The sequence below is a fragment of the Megalobrama amblycephala genome, linkage group LG4 (assembly GCF_018812025.1).
Source record: "Megalobrama amblycephala isolate DHTTF-2021 linkage group LG4, ASM1881202v1, whole genome shotgun sequence".
Taxonomy (NCBI): Eukaryota; Metazoa; Chordata; class Actinopteri; order Cypriniformes; family Xenocyprididae; genus Megalobrama; species Megalobrama amblycephala.
The window spans coordinates 41,852,682-41,877,946 of NC_063047.1; the positions used below are offsets into that span (position 1 = coordinate 41,852,682).

Genomic DNA, 25,265 nt, shown 5'->3' on the forward strand with positions numbered 1-25,265 from the left:
TCTAAAGAAAAATAGAAAACAGATTTTCTAGAATTTTCATCTTGAAGTGAGGTTTGAAGCGCCTTGAAGCTCTCAAGTTGATGTTAAACAGAGAGATAAATGTTTGGAGGGGAAATGAGGTCAATGTAAAGGCCAGACAGTTACCAGCACAGCTTTACTGCTGACCAAGCAGAAAATACCCTCTGGATATACTAACCCCAAAAATCCTGGGGACGTCAAAATGTGCAGCTGTAGGAGACAGCATAAGCGATACCACTGCTGCCCTGATCTGCTCCCGCTGCTGTTGCACATACACAAACATCGAACACATAATTAGTGCCATTCACTCTGTGAGGAAGCGTGCAGCTCACCAGTGTCACCTAGCGTTGCAACACTGTCACCCCACATTTGGGTTCAAGGGGTTCAGTGAGGTTCTCTGTCACATTATTCTACAGTGAAATGAAATACACTCGATGCAATTCACCGTGAAACAAGGGCAAAGATTTTAGAAGACTTGGACTAGGAGTTAGCTGTTCAGTTAAAATGCCACTAGAAAGGCAAATAAAAAAAAAACAGGCTTTTACATGAAAACTGGGTTTTAGATTTTCATCTAAATATGGACTTAATAGAAATGAGGAAAAATTTAAAAATAAAACGTCAATAAACAAAATGTAGTATAGAAGAGTACAGTGTTTATTTATGTTTCTTTCTTTATTTATGTTTCTTTTTTTTTGCTCTGTCCTAAAAAAAAAAAAATAATTGAAAAAAAAATGTCATTTTAAGCTTTTTTTTTTTGTTGATATAATGTCCTAAGCTGCCCTTAATATCAGAAAACTGTTACCAGCAGTGTACAGAACTTTCATTTTGATCCAACATGACCCTTCCTGTCCTGAAAAAAAAATTCAAAAGATTTGTCATTTTGAGCTTTTTTGTTGATTTAGGGCCAGATTTACTAAACTTTTTTTAAAATTAGCGTTAGAGAGCAATTCCACAAATGCGCTGATGGGAGTGGCAAGTTTTGCGTGCAATCTAATGCTGACAATCATTTACATATGACCAACACATTCTAACAAGAGCAGCGCAAATTAGCTTTGGGACGCAAATAAGCAGAGCTGATGCTCTCATCAGGTGCGGGTCGACACAGGCGCAACTTGTTACATGTAATCTGACAAACACGTACACATATAGGCCTAATATCCTTTGCCAAGCCATGTTGGCCTGTATATTTATATATATATATATACAGTGTATATATATATATATATATATATATATATATATATATATATATATATATATATATATATATATATATATATGTATATGTATATATATATATATAGGCTAACATGGCTTGGCAAACGATATGTTCGGATAACGTCTTCCTCTGGCATTCCAAAGAAATTAATGAGTGGAAAATATTTTCTCCCTTCTGCCACACGCTCTCTGTGCCATGCAGCCATGTTGCAAAATGGGTTAAGACATGCTTTTTTTGAGTGTTAAATAATGGCGCAAATACCAGTAAATTGACGAGCGCAAAGATTAGTAAATCACTTTGCGTGATTCATTTAAATACTCTCCTCCCATAAATTTTGCATCTGAAAGGGAAACTCCTACAAATGCATATGCAATAAGGTCAGCCAAAAAACAACTCAGTCCACACGTTTTCAGCGCTAATTTTGCACTGCATGTCTTTAGTAAATGGAGACAGTAGTTTTTTAATGCCAAAAGAGGGTTTGCGCTGGCGCAAGCTGTTAGTAAATCTGGCCCATAATGTCCTAATTTGCCCTTAATGTCAGAAAACTGTTACCGGCAGTGTACAGAACTTCCATTTCAATCCAACATGACCGTCCCTGTAAGCTTGTATGATTGGTGAATTTCATTCTCACACAGAGTGTCAAACATCTAAATTTGAGTAATTCTGAAACTCAACAGTCACTAGAGTTTGGGCCAGTTCTGATCCTCTTGCGGTGTGCTCACAGTTCTCAGAAGAGAGTAGTAGGTCAGTTCACCCTGTTTACCCGGATTTCACTGGCTTTCAGTCTGATCTGGAGTGGCACTTTAACCTGGCCACTTGTGGGGCTAATTGTGAACTTCCAGAACTTCCAGCCCCATCATTACTCTGTTTTAGTGCTTTTATATAGTGCTATATATATATATATATATATATATATATATATATATATATATATATATATTTATATTTACAGGATTCCTCTTGGAAACATACAATCAGGATGTACATCACTTGTCCTTAGTTATTTGCCAAAAATTCAACCATTTTAATGGCCAAATTCAATAAGGGAGATAAAAACAATAAATATATCTTGTGTTTGTTAACTCAGAGCTGTCAGTCGAAGGTTTTTGACCTGTCACATGGGGTGTCTCAGTATGCTTGGTTTCCTTGTGAGGAGTCTCAGCAGCACAGCTGGACTTCGCAATATTGGCTAAAGGTAAGAGATGGCTAATTATGGTGATCTCTCTTTTTGCTTTCAGTTGAACAGATTGATGTCATATCACATCAAGTACATAAATCAGTATAATGATGTGACTTTCCTTCTTGAACCACATGTGTAATCAGTCCAATGGCATTGCGGGACGTCCTATTGTGACGTCATGACTAGGAAGTTATAAAGCGCACCCAGACCAAATAATGTCAGCTTCTGTGCCTTTAGCAAGTGCTCTGAGTTCATAATTGTCTGTCTAATTGTTGTTGTTTATCCCATAGGAAGCATATATATTAGAAAATAAGTGAAATGGCGAGCAAACAGCGTTTTAATTTGTGTTTTTCTCCCTGCCCTCGCCACATCATGGGTGGGAATACGCACACTTTATGTGGTGTTTGTTTGGTAGCAGAGCATGCACGGACAGCTCTCAAGGGGTTGATTGTGCTCATTTTGAGCGGTTACCTCTGAGAATGCTCCGGTCGATCTATAATAATAAAAAATAATAATAATATGTTACATTCATACAGTGCCTTTCTGGGTACTCAGAGTGCTTTACATATGGAAAGAGGTAATCTCCTCGACCACCACCAATGTGTAGCATCCACCTGGATGATGCAACGGCAGCCATATTACTGAGTGGTGAAGCCAATCAGTATGGCAGCCCTGGTGGCCACAGAGAGGCATCTTTGTTTAAATCTTTCTGGGATCAAAGAGAAGGATAAATAGTTTCTTCTGATTGCCCCACTTTCCCCTCCTGGCTTCTTTGGTGACACAGTCACCACTGACGTCAAGATGTTTCAGAAGGCAGATCAAGCCGTGGCATTCCAGAGGTATCTTCTCGCCAAGCTCAGATCTGAAAGGATACCAAGGACAGGTCCCAGCCGCCTACCAACTCCTCGTATTTCCAAGAAGGCTTCGGCTAAGGTGTCCTGATGCCCAGTGCTATCAGGCCTCTGAGGGCAGGCCCCTGCAGGGAGAAGTGGCTTAAACCTCATCATACGATGCCTGCTTTTCCTCTGTGCTCTCAGGTGGCCATTCTGCCAATCCCGCCACCTCTGGTGCTTTGGGGTGCAGTGGTTTCCAGAGAGTTCAGGTCTCAGTGTCTGCCCGAAGATGTTGCAGCACTGGGAGACTCGCCCTCTCCAAGGAGGACTTCAGAGAAGCCAGTTCAGTTGTTCCCTGGTGGTCATCCGCTTTAAGGTGCAGAGCTGACTACTCAAAATACACCAGAGACCAGTCTTGAGAGGCTGGTTACCTTAGTAGACCATCTGGCAGCATGGAAACTTCTGCCATATGTGTCTCAGTGAGTCCTGCAAACTATAGAAGAAGGCTACAGAATTCAGTTCAATTCTTATCTGCCTCAGTTCAACAGGATCCTGCTCACAATGGAAGGTCCCGAGCAGGCTCTGGTAATGGAACAAGAAGTCATAGCTCTTTTGGCGAAGGAGGCCATAGAACGTGTTCCTCCACCCGAGAGAGAGTCTGGGTTCTACAGGCGGGAAGTTTATCATTCTGTAAAAGGATGAGGAGTTGCATTAAATTCTAGATCTGCACCAGGTGAATCGCATATTAAAAATATTTAAGTTCAAGATGTTAATGTTTAAACTAATTGTGACTCAAATCAGACCTGAGGACTGGTTTGTCACAATAGATCTCAAGGACTCATACTTCCATATATCCATCCTTCCTCAACACAGCAAGTTCCTCAGGTTCACTTTTGGAGGTGAAGCTTAACAGTATCAGGTTCTTCCTTTTGGCCTAGCCTTGCACCCCGCATCCCACAAAAGGCGTGGATGCTGTTCTGGCTGAGTTGCCACTCCATGACATTCGCGTACTGAACTATATTGATGATTGGTTGATTCTGGCTCAATTGGAGCAAATGGTGGTTCGGCATCGAGATGTCATCCTCACCCATATGAGGGAGTTAAGGCTGAACACCTTCTGGGAGTGGTATGGGACTTGATGATGATGCAGCCACGTCGGTCACCCGCTCATATTGAATCGATCCTTTCAGCCATAAATAATATAAAGCTAGGCCACTCCATCACTGTCAAACAGTTTAAAAAACTGTTAGGTCTGATGGCAGCTGTGTCCAACGTGATACCTTTTGGCCTGCTGTACAGACCTTTGCAGTGGTTGCTCAAGACCTAAGGGGTTTTCCATGAAGGGTTAACCTATTTTGCATGATCAAGGTTACATGCAAGGGCTTTAGATGGGGTCCATCTAATATTTGTAGCTCCATTCTGGCAACTCTTAAACTCTGGCTTCTTAACTGAGATTGTTGAGACCATACTTAACTCTAGAGCTCCCTCCTCGAGGAAACTGTATGCCTTGAAGTGGAGAGTTTTCACTTAATGGTTTGGAAATCATCAGTTGGACCCAGTTAACTGCACCATTTGTTCAATACAGGAGTTCCTTCAAGATCTGTCCTTCAATGGTGGTGAGTCCTTGGGGAGAAGCCCATTGGTGTCACATTTCCTACATGGTCCTTTGAGGCTGAGGCCTGCAAGCCACACAAGGATTCTGACTTTGGATCTGGCTGTTGTTCTGGAAGGCCTGTTGATGGCTTCCTTTTGAGCACATTAAAACCATTGCAGAGAAATGTATAACCTTAAAAAAAAAAAAAATTCTGCTGGATATTACATCTCTAAAGAGAGTAGGAGACCTTCAGGTCCTATCGGTTGCCCCTTCGTGTTTGGAGTTTGCACCTGGAATTGTGAAAGCTTTTCTACACCCTAGACCAGGGTACGTGCCTAAGGTCCCCACTAATGTGGTGCGATCTATAGTGTTGCATGCATTTTGCTCTCCTCCTTTTCAGACGTTCCAGGAGAAGCGATGCTATGTCCAGGCAGGGCATTGGATGCTTATGTCCACAGAGCTGCCCTGTGGTGAAAGTCTCATCGATTGTTTGTGTGCTTCGGGTCACCTAGACAAGGGTCCCTAGCATCCAAGCAAAGGATGAGGATAGTCATAGTCAGTGGATATTCAAGGTTATTTCTCTTGCATATGAGTCAGGCCTCACCTATAGCTGTCAGAGCTCATTCAACGAAGTATGGCAGCTTCAAAAGCCTTGGTGTCAGGGCTATCCCTACAAGAAGTTTGTGATGCAGCAGGCTGGTTCTCTCTGCACACATTTGTGAGGTTCTACCACCTAGACTTGAACTCCACACCGGTGCTCATGTCCTAGGTTGTGCTTGCCAGGATTCACACTAGACAGGCAATTGTCAGTACGCTGGAGTAAGTATTAACATTTCCATAGCGTCGTAACTTCAGATGCAGCACGAGGGAACATCTCAGGTTACAACTGTAACCATGGTTCCCTGAAAAGGGAATGAGATGCTGCATCTCCCGCCATATTTCCTGCATGCCTGTGATCAACTTGTTTGACAATCAGAAGCTGACATTAGGCTCGTTTGAGACGCGTCTCGCCCTCGCCTGATATGAGAGTGAACTCTGCTATTCTTTTGTTTAAAACAATTTTTAGAACTACATTTTTTTAACTACTTTATTGTTATCACTATTGCTATTTTCCTTGTTGTGAACAGGCCTTAAGACTCGAGTTAAGAATGTCCAGGTTTATGACTGTTTAATCAAAAAAAGAAGTTGATCCAGGAGCAAATGCTACTTGATAAAATCACAATCACCAATAAAATGATAGAAGTGACAGTGAGCATTTTTTTCATCTCTTAAAAGGCCTATTACGCCCATCCAATGGTGGCTGCTGCGGTCATTATCCATCTGGCCGCTGATGGAACAGCTGACATTGACCAGAGACAACACAACATTACTGTTCAGCTGGTGGACACTAAGGAACAAACCCACCCTCTTGGTCAGTCTCACCCTTATCTCAATAAAATGTTAACACTCTTTTTACTCCAAGATATGTGTTTCTAGAAAACAAAAGTGGAGGGTAAATTTTGTTCTATATATTGTGCGATGGCTGGATGGTTGTAGGGGACTGGAGGCTGAGCTGTCGGAACAATCCACTGGTGATTCCTGTGAGTCACGACCTGAGCGTTGCCTTTTACCGGACAAAAGCCATTATAGTTAGCTTCGGCTCTCCTCTGGTGGCCATCTCAGGTGTTGGACTACGCTCTTTTCAATATTTTGACCCCATCACTATCAGTGGCTGCCAGAGCAATGAAATCTATAACCCCATGGGTCAAAGGTGAGTAGATATCTACCATTGCTCCCTGTCATGTCAGTGTGGAGAGTAAATGTTTTGCCAGTCCTCAGCATATCTACCCTTACGAAAAGAAAATATATTTCCCTATGTATGAATGATCAATATATTAAATGAATTAATGGTATATTTGAAAATATACAGCATAATATATTGTGTTAATATATTACAATATATTGAATAATACATAAGGAATTGCCGCTTTTCATATATTGAAAAATATGTGACAATATATTTACTAATATATCATAATGCATGTAATTTTATATTCAGTAATACACTTCATAATATATAGATGCATATGTGATCAAATATGGTAGAGCATATGTATAAATATATTGCAGATATATTTATTAATGCAGTATAAACACACATAATGTAATATATTTCTTATATTTTATAATTATTTACAATAAATGTTTCATATTTTCAAGATAGTTAAAAATAGCACAAGTCAAGCACACCTGCATGTACTAAAGTATTTAGCAAAGAGACTTTCACTGTGCTGAAGTGTGCACAGCCATTACTTTTTAAATTAAGTAATATATCGTCTTTATGGTTTTTGGCCAATTGTCAACCGAACCACAGGCTCCTCAGCACAGTGTCAACCCCACAAACTCACACAGACCAGAAACCCTTTTAAATTCCAAAATAATAGAACATCAAACACTAAGAGATCTCCCCCTATATTAATATTGAGCAAAAACACATGAAATAACATTTAATTTTAACATTTACTCTCCTTAAATAGTCAGAAGCCAAGCATGCTGGGAACTAGAAATCTGCTGTAACTGTGCTATTCTGTGAATGTGTGTATATATGTGTGTGCAGTATATGTACACAATAAAGGATAAAACTTTATGAATATTATATGTAATGCTATTTTTTGTCTTTATTTCTAAATATTTTATATATATATATATTTATATATATATATATCAAATATATATATATATCAATATATAGCCATACATTGTCAATACATATATTGCAGTATATTGAAAAAAATGTAAGCACTAATTACCCATACTGTATATGGAAATGTATAATGTAATACATTATGTTTTGCAGTATATTCCCATATATTTTTGTTCCGTAAGGGTAGCTAGCGCTTAGATGTGGTCTAAGATCAGATATTATAATAAGTCTATTGCAATAGTGAAGATATGCTGATGACACTTTTTTTTTTAATCCTCTATTGCACAATGTTAGGTAATAAATTATTTTTCTTCAATTTGCAAGCACATGATGCATAAAAGATGGCAATAAATGATTAATAATAAAGGCATGACTTTGAACAAAAAAAAAAAGAAAAGAAAAAAAGCTATTTCTTGGTCATGCTACATCCTGACAGTCATCAGCAAAGCTTTTTGTTTTCCACCCATTAAAATATGATTCACATTTGCTAGTGAACAAAAATGTATTTAAACGCATTAATATTGAAATAAATTATTTGTTTGGTATAAGAGATTGCGAAATGTTTTCTCAGTGTTTTCTCTTTAAATAACAAATTTGTGCAACAGTGGAAGTGATACGGATGCAGTAATATAGAGTAAATGTCGTAGTTATAGTCTGTTTGTTTTTTTTATTTAGATTTAACAAAAGTTTAAGCTAGGGTCCAATTTTCTATCATGTAGTAATTAGTAAAGCTGTCTTTGATTAATTTGATGAATTCATTTCCATTGTTGCACAGTTGTGCTTTCATAAAGATGCCATATTGGTGAAATCTTGTGTGCCAAAAAGGTCCATTTTCTGCTGTTAACATTATAGCGATGTATAAAGCACAGCTTACACAGAAGTCATTTTCAAACCAAGCAGCTTTCGGTTGGTCAAACATAACCATCTTGAACAATCGTGTAGATTCCTTTTGAAATGGCAGGATTTCCCTCACAAAAATTTGCAGAACAATGGTAAATGTGACCGCACCAAAGCAATAGAGGGTTAAAGTAAAATATATAATAGGTGTAAAAGAAAATTTTACCCAATAGAATTGATAAAGGTCATTTAATTTTATATCATCATAATACATGGTAATTTCTGTAATCCCTCAGTTGCGTTCATTACTCGTGTGATGCCATTGAATGTCAGAAGCCGATGATCAGTAATGCAGAAATGAAGTGTAATAGTCCAGGATACTTCAATGGAGCTCGTTGCACCATCACCTGCAACCGAGGATATACGCTGAAAATACACCGTGATGATGAAATCATCAAAACACAGGTAGGCCTAATACAGTTTTGTTCATTCCTTTTTGTATATTTGTGGATGTTACACTGTGGGTGTGTAAGTGTGTGCTTGTGTTTTTCCTGCAATAAAATGTCTTACGTTTTCTGCCAAGTATTTTGACCAGGTTTCATAGAGAAGCACACAACATAAACATACACAGCCACACTCGCACACACACAGTGGTTTATATTACATTAAACAATAATCATTGACTCATGCCCTGACCACATACAGAGAAAGTAGCATTAAAGATTTATGGCTCACGTAGGGTTTGCTAACCAAACTATGAGACGGTAAGTGAATGGTCACAATAGCTGGCGCTCAGGCCGGTGGGTTCTGTGTTATTGGCTTGATGTTGTTTTTATGTCTTTTTCTCTGCCTGGAACTGCTGGAATAGTCCATGTGGCTCAAATAAAAGAGAAGCTGTAGATTTTTCATAAACATTACTCTCACTCTCGCCCTCCCCTCTGACTGGAAGTTTTGTTGTTGTTGTTGTTGGTGGTGGTGGTGGTGGTGGTATTGTAATAGGTTAGAAAATCAGTTTGACTCAACAGAAACCTCAACAGACATCTGAGTGATGGAAATGAAGTTTCCTACCAGAAATCACTGTCTGGCTAACACAAACACACTTTTTTCCTTCAGCATATGGCTGCATCATTTTGTACTTGCATATCGGTGGGTTTGTCTTGCTTTTGAAAATTTCCTAACAAACTTAATTCTTCTGTATGGTTCTTTGTACTATTACATTTACAAATAATTGTGATATTTACATTTTTGTTTGTTTTTTTATATATATAATTATAAATAGTTTATAGGAGTTTAGGGTTGATAAGATTGTTTAATGGCTTAAACAATGGTTTAATGAATAAGATTCTTTGTCTTGTTTTTGAAAATTTCTAAAAAATAAAACAATAAAATCCTATTGACCCTAAACCTTTGAATGCTATAGTGTAACGTAGTACCAGTCAACAAATCCTTGATAAACACAGAATTCTCAGCACATTTATTGATTATTTTCCTAGTTTTCAGTCCGAAAGTGTGATTCATTGTGTGATGGACAGTCAGTTTAACCAGTTTGAATTCATCCACTGAATTCAGCCGTTTATTTAGGGTGAGTACAGGATTGAGATGAATCACAAAAAGGTATAATTTGCCAGACTAGATGCAGTGGAACAGTTTGCTAGTTAACTATTTTTGTCTTCTGATGTCATAAAAATATTTAGCAAATCATTGGTGTCAATTCACAAGTCTCATAAGGCTCTGTCTTGTGTCTGCATACCTGTTCATACTTGGTCTGCTTGTGTCTTGCGTGTGTGTGCCTTGCACATCTGTTAATTGCGCTTGAATTTTCTGGTTCACCGCTGTTTGAATGTGTGAAGAAAGTGTCAGAGTGTAGTCGGTCAGGATGCAATTTGTTCGAGTCTATTTGACATCAAACAGTGGAGCACCATGCTCAACCGCCACCACAGTCCCTGGGGACTTTGTTTAAGGCACAGCCACGGATCAGTGGCACTGCAGATCTGCCGGCCCAGTACACCCTTGCTAAGCAACAAGCAATGATTACTGCAACCCGTTGACCTCAGTCCTCCACACAAAAGGCCAGTGGTGGTAATGGCAATCCTTTACCCCACTCTACCTGGCCAAGTGTTTCGCACTGTACTAACTCCACAAGCTTCCAGCCGTCCTTCACCCCACCCATTCACAAAGAACGTTTTGGGCCATTTGCAGCTCTGGCCTTTCAAAAACAACTCTGTTCTGTTTTCCAACGCTTGTTCTCTTGTTATATTGACAGAAGGAGAACAAGGGGAAGAAAGAAAGGGGAAAATGTTAGTGTAAAAAAAAAGAAAAGACGAGAAAGTGCTGTGTGTTCTTTGTAAGCACTTGGGCTCTACTGTATGTTGGGTGGGTTTCTGCCAGCAGCCGCAGTCGACTGAGAAGCTTGGCCTGTGAATTATTACGCATTTGGAAGGAAAGGCAGCAGGCAGTTTTTCTCTGCTTTTGGGAGGGCTCGGCTTATTTAACAGCAGTGCACATTGGGGTTCAGGACTGGGGGTTTCAGGGGCCATTGGGGAGATGTCTAGTCCGGTTATGTAAGGTAAGAGGGGAGGGTTTTCATAAAGATAGCCACGGCTGTTACAGGAACTGTAGTAGTGGTACGTTTACAGCACTAGTCTGTAAAATTTAAAGAAAAAAATTTGTTCTGAAATAACATTGCACTCATGTCTCCATCACTTATCGGTTTAAAATGCACCCATAATCCAACCCTTAAAGTTTTCTAATTAATTTATTTATATTTAGCTTTAATTTATTTTTATTTCAGTTTTAGTAATTTTAGTATTTCAAATTATTTTATTTCAGTTAGTTGCCAAAACAACATTTCTAATTTTAAATTACATTTTTTTTAAGTTCCCTTTTGAAGTGGAACTTCGATGCAGCATCTGGAGTCAATGCTATGTGGACTGCCCTCAGCGTGACCGGTGCCTGAACATGTGTACCAAATATACCAATCTATTGGCCAACAGCAGTCTGACACCATGAGTGTAAGTCGGAGCACCCACGAGTGTAAGAGGGTGCCTGCAAAATACATCATCAGCTTTTTGTCTTCAGGAGCCATTTGTTTTGAACGCTTGGACAGCAAAATGGCTCTTGAGGGAGCTGGATGTGCCCACTGAGAGAGAATTGCCTGCGTCTCGCAGGTCTGTCCCTGCTGCAGTTCGGCAGCTATACTCTATTGTGGGAGTCGCAAGTTGAGCTGGCTGAGGAGTTCGGGTATTGAATATTACCCGATAACCTCAGGCAAGTTCAAGTGATCTGCTTGATTTAGAAGCTTGCTCAGCTGGTTTTTCTGATCATGCAGAAAGCAGGTTGCTGGTGTCATTCAGTTCTGAGGAACTGGATGTTGTTGGAGAACCGCGTGGTGATGTTTTGACTGAGTCCGGTTCTCTTGCCAGCCCTACGTACGGTGAGCTGGTGTTGGACCTAGATAGATTGTCTTTACTGATGTCAGTAATGAGCTATTCTTCCCAGTCATGTTGGGTTCTTAAAGAAGAATATAAGCTCTCCTGTGGTTCCCTCAGGGTTTTGTGGGCCTAGGTGATAGTTGTAGGCATACTATTTAATGCCTTACTCTTGTTTCTCTTAGGATCCCCCTTGTAGGGCAGCAGCGGTAAGGTTGTAGCCTGTAGGCTAGTTAGCAAGCTCCCTTTCTTACCCCTTAGGGTAGAGCAGGAAGAATGGAACTAGGAAGGGTAACTCACATGGCTCCCTCTGTTTTGTTTATCTCCTTCTCCATTAATTAGAGATTTAAGAAGGGATATCGCTCTTTAGGTAGATTGCCTTTACCGTAAGCAGGGTATGAGCTATTGTCCCCCAGTTATCTTTAATCAGGGCATGGCTCCCCTGTGGCGTCCTTGGGGTATAGAGCCTGGGTATTAAGAATAGTGAGGAAACAATGCTATGCATTCCTTCCCTAAATTGGAGTAAGGATTGGCTCCCCCTTGGTTGAGTGGCATTAATAATAGTTAAAAACTATTACTAAGGGTTAAAAGCACCTTGGAATAATGCTCAATGTTGTTGTGCTGCTCTGACAATATCCTTCAAGGTAGAGCAGGATAAACGGAATTGTAATTAATCCAGTTCTGTCTGTTCCTCCCCACATTGTTCACCATAATGTCAACTCCAAATGCCACTTTGAAGTTCCACTTTGAAAGGGAACATCTCAGGTTATGACTGTAACCATGGTTTCCTGAATAGGGGAAAGAGACGCGGTGTCTCATTACCATGCATCGGGTTGCCTGCTTGTCTCCTTCAGACAAAAGTGTTGATGACATATTTTGCAGGCGCCGCCTTATACTTGACGTCATAGACTGCCACTGGCCAATAGCGTCGACTTCAGACACCTCGTCTCGTTTCCCTTCTCAGGGAACCAGGGTTATGGTCATAACCTGAGACATTTTTCATTTAATTTTTATATTTTATTTCAGCTTAATTTCAATTAACAAAAAAGTTTTATAATAGTTTTTGTTTTAGTGATAACACTGATCTGATGTCCTTCTGCAGTGATAGTTTGGTTGTTTCTTATAGCCTATTTATAGATATAAAAATATACATTTCTAGATTGAAATTTGTAGATATCTTTCACTAAAAACAAATACTGTACTAAAATTAAAAATACAAAAAAAAAACATATTATTTGAATAATCTGTCCAGATTTTTTTATTAACTAATAATAATAATAATAATACATTTATTACATGTATTTTAGAACAATAACACACTGTATAGTATATTTACATTATCTTTTAGTAATTCTATAGCAATTCTCAATTCAGTCACTTTCAGTCAAACTATTAATAGATATTAGTGAGATGATATATTCTCTATTTATATTAGAGTATATGTTAGTTCTGGTCCCCGATTGCAATTAACTGAGCAGTGTTCCTGGAGTGCTGATTTCATAGACAAGCAACAGTTAATCCTGCTTTGTTTATCCTGATTTATTTTCAGTGCAAACAAATAAATAAATAAAAATATCTGGACATATTGTATTGTTTTATCATCATAAAATTATGTCTAAACATACACATTATAGTAAATGGGCATTTAGAATATGGTGTCATGACAGTTTCAGGGTTTACCCTAGAAAATGTGACCATATTAAGGTTAAAAAGAAATTAGCTGGATTTCCATGTCTCGCTCGCGTGTGAGCTGAAGAGATGATGACGACAGTGCAAGGGAGCCCTCGTACCTTTACAGAGCGAAAGTGCTGATCCCAGCACAGTCATTACAGCTTATCAGTCATCTCCAGGGAACTCATAATGTGTGTTCCTAAAGTCTTTAGTCAGAGACAAATTAGCCATTTCATCATTAACCTGTTACCGTAACATCATTGAGAGGGTGCCAATATGGTCCTATTAAAAAAAAAAAAAAAAAAAAAACAGCATTAGGAGTGGATACAGACAGAGATAGATGTGTGTTTATAAGGTTGTGAGCCAAGCCAAGCATCAAGGGTTATGATCTCGCAACCCATCAAGAACGGAGGACAGTTTTGGGAGCAGATAACTACAGCAACAACCACCACTACAGTGTCATGTCTTTGTGTCCGCAGCTTCCTGGCCGCCGGCCCCTTGTTTTTGCCAAGGTGTTATTGAAAGCAGAGCATGTCCTGAAATCACTGTTAGGCAAACAACATTTCAACAGAGCAAAGACAGAGAGTTTGAGGTTTGCTTTAGCCCCTGTTTTTTTTGTTTTTTTTTTGTTTTTGTTTTTTGTTTGTTTGTTTTTTTAAGCACTTCTGCGTGTTTGTGCGTACGTGTGTGTCGAGCATGTGTGCTTACGTGTATACTATGCATTCGTGAGTGTGCGCACGCAGAGAAAGAAACACAGGATGGGGCTGGGGTGTAGAAGAAAAGCCAACAGAGGCATCTGTGTTGAATTAGGCACAGTAGTCAGTGGTAGTTAAATACTCAGTGGAGGAGGAATCAGCAGCTGTAAAGTTTTAAAAGAAGGAAACTCCGCACGCAGACACCCCCCTCTGCTGCTTACCACCCCCCAATGTACAGCAGTCCCCTTCCCCTATGTTCACTAGAACGGCCCGTCGTGATATAACTTTCAGACAGGAGCATGTGTTTGTGTGTGTTTTCGTTTGTGCATGAGACACGGATTATGTGCTGTACAGGTGGGCGTTTAAACAGCCCCCTGCATGTGTGTGTTTCTTCAGTTCAACCACAACAGTTTATGTTTTCCTTTTCATCCCACATAGTCCCTGTGACTGTGGTCATTTCTTTTACTGCTCCTGTAATGCAGCCAGTGTCGGCCAATAAACCTTGTGTCTAAACTGCCATTGAGCTTTGAAACGACTTTGAGAGAGCCAGAGATGCCTGGGCAGGGAAAATTAGATGACACTTTTATGTACTTCTGTAGCCTCTCACAAGTTTTATAAAGAAGGCAGGTATGTGCACTAACACGCTCTTTGGCATTGTTATGACAAAGATGGCAGCCTCTCTGACCCTAGGGGGAGATGTTGAGTAGATTGTGACTGCTTTTCTGTTTGGAATTTTATTAAGCCAGTGATATGAAGTAAAAAAAAAAAGAAAAAAAAAAGAAGAAAAAGTCTCATTACACTAATGCCCTCACATGAAGTGAAATGGAGACCTTTTTTATAAACAGTTATTCTGTTATTCTTTATTTTGTTTTGTTTGATTTTAGCTTTTGCTTCAACTCAATTAGTTTTGTCCTTTTTGTCTTTTGTCTTGTACTCAGTTTAATTTTTGTTTAGTTTTTTTGTTTATTTATTTGTTTATTTTTGAGTTTTTTATTTTTGCTTGGCTTTTGCCTTATTTTGTTTAGTTTGTTTTGCTTTTTTACTTTTATCTTTTACTTCTGCTTTTTTATTTTTGTTCTTTTTTACTTTTAGCTTTTGCTTCATTTAGTTTTAGCTTTTTCTTCTGCTTCATTTAGTTTTGTTTGTGCTTTAATTTATTTTGCTTCACTTTATTTTAATTTAGCTTTGGTTTTATCATTTGTTTTGTTTTTGTTTTGTTTGTTTTTTGTTTTTTTGCTCTATTTTCTTTTTGTTTTGCTTAGTTTAATGTAGTTTTTTTTTGTTGTTATTCTTTGTTTTGTTTTGATTTGCTTAGTTTTTTTGTTGTGCTTACTTTAGTTTTGTTTTATTTTCCCCTTGGTGTTTTGTTTTGTTTTTCATATATTCACCTCAAATATTCAAGACTCACACTTCCATGGTGAGCTGTTTTCAATAAGAGCTTCAGCGCAAGAAAAGGAAGAGGGAAAGAAGGGGGCAAAAAGTGTTTTGTAACTGTGTCTGGATTGCATTTCAAATGCTTCCCGCTGCTTTGCTCAGTTTTAGGTGCTGGTACATTTCCTGAGAGGGTACAGAACATTAGATAAGCTCACCACATTCCAGCCCATTTAAATCTGCAATTTCAAATAAAGAGAAAGGAGACGAGAGAAGAAAAATGGCCTGGGTCACAGTAAAGCAGCAACAAAAACTGTTCATACATCTTGATGTTTTGTTTTGTAGATGCAAGTTAAAGAACATTAGCCACAATAATCTGTGCCTTGCCAGCAAAAACTGTTTGGCTTCACAGAAATTGTTTCAATAAACATAGCTGACATCCTTTTTTTTTTTTTAACCAACCAGCTTTCATCACTTGTCATAAACAAAAGGAGAACTCTGTGGAGAAGTGCATGTTTTAATCCAATTTCTTTAAGTGCTTCACTGAAACAGTCTGGATTCTATGCCCACCTACAGCCTGTGTCCAATCCACTGAGTATGGTTTATGTTAAACATCACTTTTTTCGTTAATGCATAATACCACAAACAAAAAGTACAACAGTCCTATAAACCCACATGTTAGATGACAGTAATAATTTTTGGCTGAGAAAAGTCTTAAATTTGCTGTTGTGCAGTCAAGTCAAGTCACCTTTATTTATATAGCGCTTTTTACAATGCAGATTGTATCAAAGCAGCTTTACATTGATAACTGGTACATCATTTTTGCTGCACAGCAGCTCTTCAAGAATAGTGTCAAAGCACTGTTGAATAAATGTCAAGAATACTGTTGAATATCAAATGTCAAGTCAAATGTCAAGTGTCCCCAACTAAGCAAGCCAAAGGCGACAGTGGCAAGGAACCCAAACTCCAACAGGTGACATCAGGTGGCAAACAAGTGGCAAATAGGTGTTAAAATGGAGGAAAAAAAAAACCTTGGGAGAAACCAGGCTTAGTCGGGGGACCAGTTCTCCTCTGGCAAACAGTGCTTTGTTACGAATCAGGTTGCTATCATAAATCTGATAGGATCGCAACAGGTTAAAGAGATGTGTTTTTAGTCTAGATTTAAACTGACAGAGTGTGCCTGCATCCCGAACAATGCTAGGAATATTGTTCCAGAGTTTGGGTGCCAAATAGGAGAAGGATCTACCGCCTGCGGTTGATTTAGATATTCTAGGTATTATCAGCTGGCCTGAATTCTGAGATCGCAATAAACGTGAAGGACTATAATGCAATAAGAGCTCGCTCAGGTACTGGGGAGATAAACCATTTAGTGCTTTGTAAGTAATTAGCAAGATATTAAAATCTATACGATGTTTAACAGGAAGCCAATGCAGTGATGACAGAACTGGGCTAATATGGTCATACTTTCTAGTTCTAGTAAGAACTCTAGCTGCTGCATTTTGTACGAGCTGTAGTTTATTTATCAAGCGGGAGGAACAACCACCCAGTAGAGCGTTACAGTAATCTAGCCTTGAGGTCATGAACGCATGAACTAACTGTTCTGCATTTTTCATTGAGAGCATATGTCGTAGTTTAGATATATTTTTAAGATGGAAGAATGCGGTTTTGCAGATGCTAGTAACATGGCCTTCAAATGAAAGATTGGTATCAAAGAGCACACCCAGGTTCCTAACTGACAACAAAGGCTTAACAGAGCAGCCATCAAGTGTTAGACAGTATTCTAGGTTACTGTGTGAAGTAGTTTTTGGTCCAAAAATTAGAATCTCTGTTTTTTCTGAATTTAGTTGTAGGAAATTTCTGGTCATCCAGTTTTTTATATCAGCTATACATTCTGTTAATTTAGCAAATTGGTAAGTTTCATCAGAACGTGAAGAAATATAGAGCTGAGTATCATCAGCGTAACAATGAAAACTAACGGCATGCTTCCTAATGATATCTCCCAAGGGTAGCATGTACAGAGTGAAAAGCAACGGTCCTAGTACTGAGCCTTGCGGTACTCCATATTTAACTTGTGATTGATATGACATCTCATCGTTTACTACTACAAACTGATAACGGTCAGATAAGTATGATTTGAACCATGCCAATGCAATTCCACTAATGCCAACATAGTTTTCGAGTCTGTTTAGAAGAATATTGTGATCAATAGTGTCAAATGCAGCACTAAGATCCAGTAACACTAATAGAGAGATACAACCACGATCTGATGATAAGAGCAAATCATTAGTAACTCTAATGAGAGCAGTCTCAGTACTATGGTACGGTCTAAATCCTGACTGGAAATCCTCACAGATACTATTTCTTTCTAAAAAGGAACATAGTTGTGATAAAACTGCCTTTTCTAGTATTTTTGATAGGAAAGTGAGATTTGAAATCGGCCTGTAATTGACTAATTCTCTAGGATCAAGTTGTGGTTTTTTTAATAAGAGGTTTAATAACAGCCAGCTTAAAAGTTTTTGGTACGTATCCTAGTGATACAGATGAATTAACAATATTAAGAAGAGGATCTATGACCTCCGGAAGCATCTCTTTCAATAGCTTAGTCGGTATAGGGTCTAACATACATGTTGTTGATTTTGATGATTTAACAAGTTTAGACAATTCTTCCTCTCCTAAAGCAGAAAATGAATTGAATTTTTCTTCAGGAACACTACAATGCACTGTCTGACACAATACTGTAGTAGATGGTTGCATGGTTATAATTTTCTCTCTAATATTATCAATCTTGCAAGTAAAGAAGTTCATAAAGTCATTACTGCTATGCTCTTTGGAAACATCAGAAGTTGAAGCTTTATTTCTTGTTAATTTAGCCACTGTATCAAATAAATACTTAAGGTTGTGTTTATTTTCTTCTAAAAGTTTTGCAAAATAGGCAGATCTAGCAGTTTTTAAGGCCTTTCTGTACTCAATAATTTTCTCTCTCCACGAAATGCGAAATACTTCTAGTTTTGTTTTCTTCCAGCTGCGCTCCATTTTTCTAGCTGCTGTTTTTAGGGCCCGAGTGTGCTCATTGTACCATGGCGTTGAATTAATTTCCTTAATCTTTTTTAAACGCAAAGGAGCAACTGAGTCTAATGTGCTGGAAAAGACAGAGGCAATAGTTTCTGTTGCAACATCGAGGTCTTCTAAGCTGTCTGGTATGCTAAGGTGATGAAACTGATTAGGAAGATTATTTATAAAGTGATCTTTAGTGGTAGAAGTGATGGTTCTACCATATTTATGGCAGGGAGGCAGTTTAGCCTCTTTGACTAAATGTAGTATACACGAGACTAGATAATGATCTGAGATGTCGTCACTCTGCTGCGGAAATTCAACGGCATCAATATCGATTCCATGTGACAATATTAGATCTAAAGTATGATTACGACAATGAGTGGGTCCTGACACGTGTTGTCTAACACCAATAGAGTTTAGAATGTCTGTAAATGCCAATCCCAATGAGTCTTTTTTATTATCTACATGGATATTAAAATCACCAACAACATGGACTTTATCTGCAGCTAGTACTAATTCTGATAGAAAATCGGCAAATTCTTTGATAAAGTCTGTATGGTGTCCTGGTGGCCTGTATACAGTAGCCAGCACAAATGTCAACTTACATAATGTTACATAAATCACCATCACTTCGAAGGAATTATATTTGAAAGACTTTTGGCCGATACTGTAAATATTACTATAAATTACAGCAACACCTCCCCCTTTACCTTTCTGACGAGGATTGTGTCGATAATCATAACCTTTAGGACTAGACTCATTTAAAGTAATGTAATCGTCCGGTTTTAGCCAGGTTTCTGTCAAAAACAGCACATCTAGATTATTGTCTGTGATAATATCGTTTACAATAAGTGCTTTTGAAGAAAGTGATCTAATATTTAACAATCCAAGCTTTATCATTTGTTTATCATTATTATCTCTATTTTTTATTTGTTGAATATCAATTAAATTTTTACCATTGAATGGGTTTGGAAGTTTTTTGTTTTTACTAATTCGGGGTACAGACACAGTCTCTATGTGATAATATCTAGGTGTAAGAGTTTCTATGTGTTGGGATTTATCTGACTTCTGTAACGTGAGGCAGCTAGCAGACGGTCGGTTTAGCCAGTCTGTCTGCTTCCTGTCTTGGGCCCCAGTTTGTCATGTTTCAGCTCTAAGACTATGTGCCATATTACTAGAGAGAAGAGCAGCACCATCCCGGGATGGATGAATACCATCTCTTTTCAACAGGTCAGGTCTGCCCCAAAAACTTTTCCAATTGTCTATGAAACCTATATTATTCTGCGGACACCACTTAGACAGCCAGCCATTGAGTGATGATAATCTGCTAACTATCTCATCACTCCGACGAACAGGAAGGGGACCAGAGCAAATTACTTCTCCTGACATTGTATTTGCAAGTTCACACACCTCTTTAATGTTAATTTTAGTGATCTCCGACTGGCGAAGTCAAACATCATTTGTGCCGACGTGAATAATAATTTTAGAATATTTATGATTAGCATTAGACAGCACTTTTAAATTTGCTTTGATGTCAGGTGCACTGGCTCCCGGCAAACATGTGACTATGGTGGCTGGTGTCTCTATTTTCACGTTCCGTGTAATAGAATCGCCAATAACTAGGGCACTTTCAACAGGATTCTCGGTGGGTGCGTCACTGAGTGGGGAGAACCTGTTTGATGTTCTCATTGGAACGGGAGAGTGGTGTTTTCCGCGGCTAGGCCGCCTCACCGTTACCCAAGTGCCCTGCTGTGCGGGCTCTACAGCCGGAACCGAACAATGTACAGAGTTCACTAAGCTAGTCGCATCCAAAACAGTATCTGAAGCCCCTGCATTCTTACTATCCTCGATTAAAGTTTGGATGCGTGTCTCTAATTCTGAGATTCTCTCTGTCAGCCTGACTATTTCCCTACATTTATGACATGTAAATCCCTCGTCGCTGACAGAGAGAGCTATACTGAACATGTGACAGATGGAACAGGAAACAATTTTGTGAAAGGATGACATGACATGACATGACATGACTACAAACCGTGTTTGTAGACTGATCCGATCCGAGTTACCACAGCTGTTTGATGAACGCGTTGAAAGAGGAGCGCGCGAGACTGATGACAAGTTAACAAGCTAGCGAGATGCAAACGCGTTGTAACAACGATTTAGATTCAAAGATTACAAGCTAGCGACGTCAGATTAATGTGGTAGGCAATAATAATAATATAAGCAACAATGAATAAAAGTAAGAGATTCAATAAAAGAGAAAACAAAGCTATACGGAGACGCAAACCACCAGCAGCGAGGCAGCGAACAGAGGCAGCGAGGCAGACATAAACCTAAACCTAAACCTAAACCAGACATAAAACCATAAACCTTTCTGCGTGGTTCACACGTTTGAAGATTCATCGAGGAGCTAATAGAATACAGTGTTTTGCTCCTGGTGACAAATTCACGACTGTTATTCCTGCTTTGTACACAGTAAAGCTTGATTCGTTCATTGTTCACACTAGTCTTCATTGTTGGACTGCATTTAGATGGAGTAAGAGGAGAGACTGTGGCATTGCCACTATACAGAGAAAAAGAGAGCAAGGACTCACACTTGCTAATTTTTTAGCATGTTCTCATGCACCTTTTGAAATATGCGGTGTCTATTTTGATTAGAGGAAAGTCGTACTCGTATATGTGCAGAATGGCCTGGTTTATTTCCCATGGTAGAATAAATTAATTTATCCTGTTTGTAATAAATCAAGTAAAATTGCTAGTGGATGGATGTAGGAACAGGAGCGGGAAATACTACTACTTATACTAACATTACCTTAGAAACACCAGTCGGTATGTTATAAATGTTAGCATTTGGGACAAAGGTTATTGTAATTTACCGTAAGTGTATGAACAATCATGAATTCGTGACGATTTGTAACTTTACTTTCATGTGAAAACTAGGATCTATTTCGTCAGTCTCATTTTCACAGAACTGGGCTTGGCGCACTTGGACACGTTCAGTATTTTCCGACAGAAAATCAGTTTGAAATCACTAATGAAACAATTAATAAAGTCACTGTATGTCATGGCAGTGATTCGACTGAAGTTTTTGAAACAGAACACGGCTCCATAAGTTTAATTGTTTTGTTCTTTTTTGGGGGTCTGGGATGTGTGTGGTATGTGGCTCTGCTAGTGCAAATGTCTTTGCAGACATCAGACAGGTCTGACATGACTTAGTAAAACAGCAGAAATGACCTCTGACTCACTCTGCCTTCAGTTCTGACAGCTTTATATGCTGTACCCGGGCTATTTATTATCACCAACTCAGACTGTTAGCTTCCCACTGCTTCCTTTTACCAAGAGATTCATAAATATATTTAATTTAGCTGTACTTTTTGTCTCTATATAGTTTGTAAAGTGTTACTGAAGCAGATGTGTATTATTTGATATGGTCTGGTCTGACGGATTGTTGTGGTTACAGTGAATTAAACGAGAGAAAACTAAATGTTCTTTTCCCATGTCTAAACTTTTTCCTCTCAACAGTCTGAATCCATGGTGACCCTCACCTGTGCGGATGGGAAATGGAACAAGCAGGTGACCTGTGAACCTGTGGACTGCGGGCGGCCTGACAAGTACCATGTGCACCCGGCTGTCTTTGAGTTCTCGGAGGGTACCACCTACGGCAAGAAGTGCACTTTTCAGTGCCGGGAGCCGGCTCAGCTTGTGGGTGGGTAGACCTTGACAGTTCCTAAATCAAAAGGCCCTAGGGATTGAGAAGTTAGCAGTGTAAAATGCCAAATGTGGTTTTGACCCCCAGCACCCCCCACCCCCAAAAAATAAAAAATAAAAAAACACACACAAAAAATACACTGAAAAATAACAGTGTTGGATATGACATCATATTGTAGTACAAGTCAACTTGTACAAGTCATATCTGTACAAGTCAACTTGTCCTGTACCTTTGTCCTTTTGTCTCAACAGGCAGTAATAACGTGCTGACGTGTATGGAGGATGGCATGTGGTCGTTCCCTGAAGCTCTGTGTGAGCTACGTTGTCCGGTCCCTCCACCTGTACCCAACGCTGTCCTGCAGACTAAACGTTGCAATGCCACAGGCCTCAAAGTTGGGTCTTTCTGCAAGTACAAGTGCAAGCCAGGCTACCATGTGCCCCACATAGACAAGCCCAAAAGGTGAGAGACCACTAAACTAACTTGGATGAATAATTATGACTTAGATTAAATAACTTCAATAAGGTCCCATTTGATTACACAAGTTAATGCATAAACTCACATTAACATCTAGCAATACATTTGTTACTGTATTTATTAATCGTTGTTAACATTAGTTAACTATTCATTGTTAGTTCATGTTAGCTCAGGTCCTTTAAATAATATTAACAGATACAACTTTAGTATTAGTAAATGTTAAAATTAACATTAACTAAGATTGTTAAATGCTTTAGAAATTTTTTTTTATTGTTAGTTCATGTTAACTAATGTAGTTAACTAATGTTAACAAATAGAACCTTATTGTAAAGTGTTACCAACTTCATTGCATTGCAGATTTAGTTAATCATGTTGTGACAATTGAATACTCCGGGCTGTATCAATTGTTTGAAAGCTTGGATAAATTTGTAGTCATTTACCCTGTTGGTCAATTACTCACATAGCCAGATGTAGCCAGACATTAGACTATAGTCATAAATCTGGTCCACTTTAAATGTCAAATTCAGAATATTGAATTTGACAGGAAGAGATTGTGTTATCAACATGTAAAGAAACCAACCACAGTTAGTTTGGTTTTTACATGCCATTTAAATGAGCGGAAATGTGACTTTATGATGAGAATTTCTGTCCGTTCAAAAGTAATAAGTACCGAATATTTCATTCAGAGAAGAGTGCAATATACCAGGGGTTTTGAAACTGTGGGTCACGCAAAGTCACTTGGCTGCAACTAAATTTGCATTTCAGTGAATGACACATGCAGTTTAGTTGAGGGCTGTGTGATATACCAACATTAAATAGAAATAATATCAGAGTAGAATTAGAATAATATTGCTTTGTGCGATTATCGAAACGCAAAGGCCACGATTTATTTACATAAATATGCTCTGCATGTTTTAAAGCTTAGATGGTTGTGATTTATAATAATGGTGAGGAGCTCAGAGTGACTCGGTTCATTATTAAGCGGCTCGGTCCGCATTATTAATGAGAAGGAACTTGTTCACTCCAATCTCTGTGCTGTATTCCGCATGAGATTGCATTACACCGGAGAATTCAAATGTCACGAAAGGCCTTTTCAGGTCTGTTCATTCATCTCTGTCGTCTGTTCAATTAAGCGCTGTCTTTCAGAGACATATAAAGATTGTTTTTTTTTTCCGTTCCTTCGTGTGTATTTGGCTACCTACCAACACATAAGGAAACTGTCTCTTAAAAGCATTTCACATATACACACATAAAACGAGCATGAGGGTGTTTTCTGTGCTGAACACCGCGATGAGTTTAACAACACTCGCAGAGTGGTTTACAGTTCATATCCGAACCTGAGTGAGCATGTTTCAAGTTTTTATGGACATATTTCATATACTCTTTAACATTTGTAAATGAAGAAATTAAAACGTAAATATTAGTATTGAAATTTTACAGTTGTACTATAATTTTTTTTATTATTATTTTCTGTCTTATCAAAGTTTTAAGATTGAGCTTACAGTAAGGTCAAATATTTTCTAATTGTAAATATTTTGGTGGGTCTTGAGATCGATTATACTCTAGGTGGGTCCTGGAATGAAAAGGTTCCCTGGGAACCCCTGCAATATACAGTCATTATGTATTTTACTTTGGATAAAATTTATGGCCTGCAACTATTAATGGCGACAAGATGTTTGGAAGATTCCACCAGTGAAAAAGCAAATCAGATTAGAGCTTGTCATTTGTGTCATTTTCTTGTCTAAGTGCTTGCCAGTTTTATGTGCAGTATTCATCAGACGGTCAATGAACGGAGAACAGTCAATTATTAAAAGCTGTTTTAAGGCTGGAATATGCTACACGACTTTTAAAATCTGAACAGATTTTAAAACACTAAGCATCACACACTTTCCAACTTAGTAAATAGTTACAGAGAAAAACTGGACATATTTAAAGGTGGAGTAAGTATTTTTTCAAAAACACTGTTTGGAAGTTAGTTGGGCCGACACCAACAATAAATGTGTAACCAATCAGCATTAGGGGGGCGTATGACGGTTGAGGAGACAGAACGAGACAGAACGAGCAAGAGGGAGATTTGAAAAAATTACTGCAGAAAGAGAGATGAGACACAATACAAAAAGCTCAAAAGAATATCACTGGAATGAGCATTTATGACTGGGAAAAGCTTTCCAGCACTGGAGAGAGCTGCACTTAGTGCACTCACCTCGCCTGCCAGCAGCGAATGGGCCGGGGTTCGAGACTGACTTGGAGCAGAGTGGTTAGGGTTGGAGGGTGAGTAAAGGCAGAGCAATAAAGAGAGGGGTGGGTTTGTTTGGGTTAATTTCATATATCAATAATGTCCAACAGCGTTTTTGAAAATCTACTTACCGCAACTTTAAAAGAAACAAAAACTAATAGAAATGTCAAAAACATAATACGGTAACACTTCAGAATACTGTTTCTTACTGAGTGCGTAACTAATAAGGAATTACTGAAGAACTAATAGGTAATTCTTCATTAACA

At 38.6% G+C, this 25,265-nt stretch overlaps 1 protein-coding gene across 5 annotated transcripts in view; it reads left to right on the top strand.

The window, feature by feature from the left end:
* pappab (pregnancy-associated plasma protein A, pappalysin 1b) overlaps positions 1–25,265 on the top strand; it is a 137,892-nt gene that overhangs the window by 89,130 nt on the left and 23,497 nt on the right. For 4 of the 5 annotated variants that reach the window (XM_048189431.1, XM_048189432.1, XM_048189427.1 and 1 more), the window contains 6 exons: positions 2,325–2,432; positions 6,120–6,255; positions 6,381–6,594; positions 8,661–8,829; positions 22,103–22,286; positions 22,541–22,748. In XM_048189431.1, the coding sequence (XP_048045388.1) occupies positions 2,325–2,432; positions 6,120–6,255; positions 6,381–6,594; positions 8,661–8,829; positions 22,103–22,286; positions 22,541–22,748 (1,019 nt within the window). The remainder of the gene's footprint in view (positions 1–2,324; positions 2,433–6,119; positions 6,256–6,380; positions 6,595–8,660; positions 8,830–22,102; positions 22,287–22,540; positions 22,749–25,265) is intronic. The other variant, XM_048189430.1, reaches the window with a different exon arrangement.